The 6861-nt window shown below is 38.1% G+C and overlaps 1 protein-coding gene across 2 annotated transcripts in view; it reads right to left on the bottom strand.

Annotated features, from left to right (window-relative positions):
* Window positions 1–268: 268 nt before the first annotated feature.
* LOC149154354 (Peptidase S41 family protein) overlaps window positions 269–6861 on the bottom strand; it is a 367381-nt gene continuing 360788 nt past the window's right edge. The window contains exons 9-12 of one of the 2 annotated variants that reach the window (XM_089437782.1): window positions 1486–1572; window positions 1240–1389; window positions 873–980; window positions 269–745 (exon numbers count right to left, since the gene is read on the bottom strand). In XM_089437782.1, the coding sequence (XP_089293908.1) occupies window positions 464–745; window positions 873–980; window positions 1240–1389; window positions 1486–1572 (627 nt within the window). In that variant the 3' untranslated portion in view covers window positions 269–463. Of the gene's footprint in view, window positions 746–839; window positions 981–1239; window positions 1390–1485; window positions 1573–6861 lie in introns of both variants that reach the window. The other variant, XM_089437783.1, reaches the window with a different exon arrangement.

Here is a 6861-nt window from a genome sequence, read left to right as displayed (position 1 = left end):
ACAGATCAATTCAGAGATTTTACATGGTCATTTTAATCACTGGATTGCAGGAGTCCAATATAAATCATTAGTTCCCCTGCAATAATCACAACTTTCTCCCGACAAGTAGATGTAGCATGCTAGTCAAGGTTGGTTGAGCGTTGCCAATACTTAGATGTATTGACTAGATGGCTGTGTATTGAAAAGAAACAACACATTACATACTGTCTCCCACAAACAGACTAGATACTAGATTCTATCTTCATAATTGTGTATTGGATGCCTCAAAAAGAGAATTAAAAGAAAATTTAAAGTCAATGTCATCGTATACATATTTTTACATTGAAACAATAATTCAATGAGCATACAATGCAAGAAAAATAAGCCAGAAACTTTAGGCAAATAATAAGATACCTTCAGGTAAATCTAGAGACAATCAAACAATCAAGATACCTTCAGGTAAATATAGAGACAATCAAACAATCTATGAAGGAGTTCCCTCCGAAGACCTCTGAAGATCTAACTCATGCTCAGCAACCATTATGCAAGAATCCTTCTCCAAAGATGAAGCAGGGTCTGAATCATCTGCTGCTCCACTTCTTACAGTTTTTACCAAGTTTGAATCTATCTTCTCTGGGCTGAGTATGTCTGGCATACACTGGACATCAGGTGAAATACCTACTTGATCAATTTCATGCATCGCTGGAGATATATACTTTGCTACAGTCACAAAGAGAGCTGATCCATCATGTAGCTCGGTTACACTCTGCAGATAACAAGATGATTTCAGCTGCTTAATCAGTAAAAATCTGTTTTTCAAGTCATCACTAACGTTAATTGAAGAAAACCTAGATTCTCACCCACTTGAATGTCTCTTAGGATACTAAGATCACCTGAATTTTTCCTTTGCCAAAAGTCTTATGACCGATAAGTTTGGCACGTCCATTGTCATGCAATGCCCCTGCTAGAATTTCACTTGCACTTGCACTACCTTCATTAACCTAGACAGCACAGTGTTTTCAATAATATGGCTAATAGAGGTGCCAGATCCATTATTTCACTTGGATTGAAAAATTCCATTTTTTAGATACCTTGTCTCTGACAATTAGAACATAATACAAATTTGAAACAATTGAATAGGAATAGAGATCAAATTTCACATGGAAGTCTCAGAAATCAAATGCTGCTACATAAAGACCTCCTCTCTCCTTCCACAAAGGGGAAGAGAAGATAAAGAATCCATGCTAATAGAATATTTACCAGAACAACAAGAGGATCGTGAGTCAAAGCGCGCCCATTAATCATGTTTATGGGCAACATATTACCATCTCGATCAATGGTGTTAACAAGAGTTTCATTTCCATCCAACCATATCTGTGCGACGTCAAGTCCAGCCTTAACTAACCCTCCCTACTAGGTGCAAAAAAAGTAGCGGATAAGAATTAGAAACCACAGTTTCAAATGGACTTATAATGTAATATAGTTGTAAAGTGCGTATAAACTCACAGGATTATTGCGTAAGTCCAAAATGTATGAATGAACATCTTGATCCTCCAATGCAACGATGACATTTTCCATGTCTGTTGCAGCAGTCTATTGCAAACGTAAACAACACATAAGAGTGATTTCCCACACAAGGTTATATCAAAACATTTGATAAATAATAGAAATAAACTTTGCAGAATGATTACAGTAGAAATTTTTTTGCAAATCACATTAGAAGCTTGTTTGGCAAAATTCACTAAAATGCCAAATTTCCTTCAACTCAGTCAACCTTACCGAAAAAAGTCAATAGAATACTCTGCTAAATTAAAAAGGGATGATAGAATATTATATGATCCACGTGTGCAAGATGGCCCTGAAGCTGGTTAGAAAACTTCATGACTAAGTATTCCAACTCCTTGAGCTTTCAAAATATTATAGTCCATCAATTTAATGTACAAGTTCATGGCTATATGTGGAAGTAAATGTCCACAGCTGAAGAAATTAGTCTGCAGTAGATATTGGTCCACAAGTTTTAGTGTAACGGATTGGCTTAGATGTGAGGTTGATTAACTGTTTTTGGTTGTAAATTGTGACAATTAACCTTCGTATGTTAAGTGAAAATGAGGCAATGAATGGCTAAGAAGGTACTGATTAGATGGATAGACTGGTAAGGCATTATAAGAGGTGTTGTAACATCCCATTTTGATCTCCTCTTTTGTATATATTTGGTTATCCAATATTGGATATATGATGTGGCATTTTGCTTGGATCACTAGACAAAGGGCTATATACATGAGGACCCTAATGTAATTATTGTAAATGAGGTCTTGTATGAGAATCGGACTTGTATAGTCACATACACCCACCCACTCAAAGGTACAGTGTGCAGTCCACTCTTTTGATGCATTCATGCATGACCAGTCCAATACAATACCTCGCAAGATTGTTATTCTATGCTGGAGCTAGAGTTCCCCTACATTAGCCTAGATGTGTGACCTCTAGGGATGTCTAGCACTTAGATAGGACCTTTGACTTCCTTCTTTCCTTGATCCCTAGCCTTTGGTCACTAGTTTGTCTCACTTTGACCCTCAAGACATTCATTTGGGGTATTTCCTAGCATTGTAGGTTTAGTTGGGCGAGCAAACCTCCATGGGTCCATCATCACTCAGGATCATTCATTACAAGTCCATGACTACCCAAATCCATTTTGGGTTTCTATTCATCGAGTCAATATGAGTCAAACTTTTGGTGGAAAGTGTGCTATGAGTTTCTAAGAGTCTACTGCATTAGTGTTCAGCAGCATGCATAATGAAGAGATGATGTGGACCTAAAACATGTAGCATTATCTTAACAAAACCATGGTACTAAGTCAACACGCATGGCATCGAGTCAGCAAGCACAATACGACTATTTTGTATGACTTCGACCCTCCAATGGCTAACCTATTATACACCTACACCTTGAGATTACTCCAATGTTCCACCAAGTTTCCGGGACAAGGAGGCGAGGGAGCGGGGATACACAGGAGCGGCCTATGCAAAAGCTCCCCACCAATTTTTAGGAAACGTGGGGGACGTCGGGGTCTTAAAAACTTATAAATATAAAATATAAATCAATGAATCATATAACTAAAACAAATTTAAAATGAAAAGCATGATCATTGATATCATTATCATATAAATTATAATCATACATCATACATGTAAGTTTGTAATTGTACAGTGTAACTACTAGTCTACTAACTTACTAGCAATGCACAATGAAAATAAATTATAAAATTATAAATGTTTAAAGTTTTAAACTTTAATCTTTAAACCATATTGATGTTCCATTTCCAACTATGAACATTGAATACTGAATAATATAAAAATCAAGTCTGATACATCAGCGGCAGCGTTCTGTTCAACGAAGGAGCAGACAAAAGGCTACTTGGTGATGGCATCAGTGTTCAGTTCAACGAAGGAGCAAACAGAAAATGAAATGTGAAATGCACATAACGTAAACCCTTCCCGGTTGGTCAACAAATATTAAAAATTATGATTTTTTTTGTTTCATAAAAAAAAAAAAAATTGTGAATTTTTTCTAGGGAAACTACCCCTCAAGACCCCTTAAGACCCCTTTCGCCTAGGAAACGACCCCAAAAATGGAGGAAATGACCCCTTTCAAGTTTCCTCGCGTACCCTATTTTTTGGGAGCATGGGAAAACAACCCCTCTCGTCCCCTAGTCCCCGGAACACGAGGGAGCTAGGAAACTCGACCCCTAGATGGGGGGCGCAACCCCATGGAACACTGGATTATTCCCTTGCCTATTTATACCATTCAATTCCTCTTTGTAAAGTCCCTTGGAAGCTTCAATCTTTCAAACCCATGCTAGATTGATTTCCAATCTATCTCTCTTCCACCTCTCTCACCCTCTTGGGTTGCCTACACCTATCGTCTTCAACATCTCTAGAAGGATTGTTAGCCCTAATTTCAAAAGGGGTACATATAGACATTTTTTTCACTTTACGTAACACCATTGTAAGCCCATGGATGCAATTTTGAGCCTTGTAGGCCATGTGAGTCTTTGTATTGAGATATATTAGGCCTATTATGGTTGGCCATCATGGCTGCTCAGTTTGGTTCCCGCTCTCAGCTCGTTTTGTCTTCGATAGGATTGGATGAATTAGAGTGAATCACATTGGGACTCATGGTTTATGGCAACATCTAGTTATGTGGGAGTGATCAAAGTTGTAGAGGCTAGCGCAACCCATGTCATGTGCACCTATGTCTTACCACATGGTCATGTGTCATAGAGTCTGCATGCATCCTTGGACTTGGTGTAGCATTTATCATCTAGTTCTCAATATCGCAATCTCATAGTTTTCAGTCATTCACTTTTCCTGAGGTAGTGCACATTTCCCAATGTGTGTGATCCCAAAAGTAAAAAAGTCAACTTGGTCTCAAATTGCTCAAAATAAAACATAGATGACATGTCACGTGGGAAATTTTGCAAAATATGAAGGAATTACTCAAAACACGCAGTTAAAAACGGTCCAGTGACACATGGGAGTTTCAAGTGGTGAAACAGGATCAACTTTGGGCATGAAGAGACAATCTTTATGTCAAAAGTTATCTAAAAAATTGGCTGACAAAGCTCAAGTGGTAGAATCCTTAAATTCCTGGGACGTTGTGTTGAGAAATCTTAAAGGGTAGTAGTTAGGATGATTTATCTTTCTATGATAACTGCTTGTGATATCTTTTTACTTTTTCTTACTTATTAGCTTCTTCTTTTATTATTATTCGTCCTTATCATCAAGCAACTACCAAAACAAGAAGAACAATAGTACACAAGAACACAATATATAGGCTGCAAGCCAAGGCCAAGACCTCTCCACTTGAGAGGAAAACTCGTAAATCTCTTCTCTTCTTATAGATTCTTCAATTGATGAATTCCAAGACCTCTAGACCAACACTGACACCCTTCCAAAACCAAGTCCAACCTTCTTGATGATGTGCTTTCCTTGTCCAAGTCAAACCCAGTTAAATCTCTTCTAGCAACACAACTTCAACCCCTAGCAACAAAATTTCGATCTCTACTACATTTATAAAATTTTCTGAAATTTTTGACCCTCCCAACAACAGTTGCTTCCATATGTGTGAGCATATTTCAGCTTTCCAAGACTTCATCAGACCTTCGCTTGAATTTCTTTCCCTTCTAGGGCTTGAATGAGCCCTCCTTCGATCTTCTTTATGCAGTTCTTCCAAGTTTGATCCTGTAGGAGCAAAACCCTAACCCAACAGGAGAAACCCTAGCTTCCTTCCTTCGCAAGTGTGAAGAGAGAGAGAGAAAGTAGCCCAAACACTTTGATCCTCGTCCTCCTTCCTTCGCTAGCCTCTTTCTTCTTCTTCTTCTTCTTCTTCTTCGCTCACTTGATGAGAGAATGAATTGTCTTTAGGAGGTCGAGTTCCCTCCTATATATAGGCTTCCAAGGAGGATGAAGTTCCTCAAATTAGGTCAACTTCTTTGTTGGCAAGCCGATTTGGTCTTGGAGGGTTTCTTGACATTTTAAAATACAAAAATAATTATTTTTCAAGTTACAATGTGCCTGAAGGGGTCTTCAACATATGAAAATGACTTTTTTGACTTCTTGACCTAGGACAAACTCTAGAAGAACTTAATGGGTGCTTGACCTCTAAAATAAAAGACCTTGAGCATGAAACCCATGCTCCAAAAATAGCAATAATAATTTTTCTTTCATTTTACAAAATACAAGAATCAAAAGTACATTTCATATTTATGAAGATCGAACCTACTTACACAATTTTCAACACTCCCTCTTAACTAGGGAGGTATTCATAAATGGTACATGGACATTCTCAATCTGAAGAGATCTCATAAGAAGAGTTGTATTGGTAACCCATCTGTTTAGCATCATAACAACTAGTATTGTCACATAGCAAGGCCTTGACTAACAACTCTATCTCTCCACAAGATTAGAGCACAATGCTAGCAAGACCAATGATTTATAGACACCATCATCATTGTCTCTCAAGGCACATACCCCACCCAGGTGTTCACAAAGTATGTCCTTCTTGGACTATTCTTATCTTGGATAGCTAGTCCTCAAAGAATATCGATCCTTGACTACTCTTATCTTGGATGCCCTACCTTATCCTCAAAGAGTATCAGATGCCAAATGTTTACCCAATCCTCCATTCTGTCTTCCCAAGTGAAGACAAGAATGATGTGCCTATCTCTCCCTCTCAACTAGGGAGGATATATCAACCAGACCAAACTTGTCTCTCAAATACATAAGCTTCTTATTAGGAAGAGATTTTGTCAATATGTCAGTTACCTGCTCATCGGTGGAGATATACTATAGTTGCAACACGCCATCATGTACTAGCTTTCAAATGTAGTGATACTTGTTGTTTATATGCTTTGTCTTTCCATGAAATACTAGGTCTTTAGGCAATCTTATACAATTGGTGTTATCACAATGTATCACTATAGGGTCCATTGTTCCTTCAAACAAGTCAGATAGCACCTTCCTCAACCAGACAACTTCTCTGCTTACTTCATAGGCTGCAATATATTCAACCTCAACACTACTCAAAGCAATCGAATCTTGCTTTTTGTTCATCCATGAGACCATGGAGGATCCCACACTAAAACATCCTCCACTAGTGCTTCTTCCATACTGCTCACTGCCTCCCCAGTCAGAATTTGTATATCCAATCAAGTGGACATCATTCCTCCTTTCATATTTCAAGCAATAGTGGATTGTACCTTGCAGATATCTCAGAATGTGCTTGGCTTCTATCCAATGATCATGCTTCGGCTCAACTTCGAACTAACTAAGAAAATTTACTGCAAAACATATGTCTGGTCGAGAATTCACCAAGTACATCAAT

This window comes from Pinus tabuliformis, chromosome 9 (assembly GCF_031772625.1).
Source record: "Pinus tabuliformis cultivar Carrire ecotype Pingquan chromosome 9, CPIR1, whole genome shotgun sequence".
Taxonomy (NCBI): Eukaryota; Viridiplantae; Streptophyta; class Pinopsida; order Pinales; family Pinaceae; genus Pinus; species Pinus tabuliformis.
The sequence above is the reverse complement of the archived record's forward strand: the minus strand, read 5'-3'. Positions and strand labels throughout refer to the sequence as shown.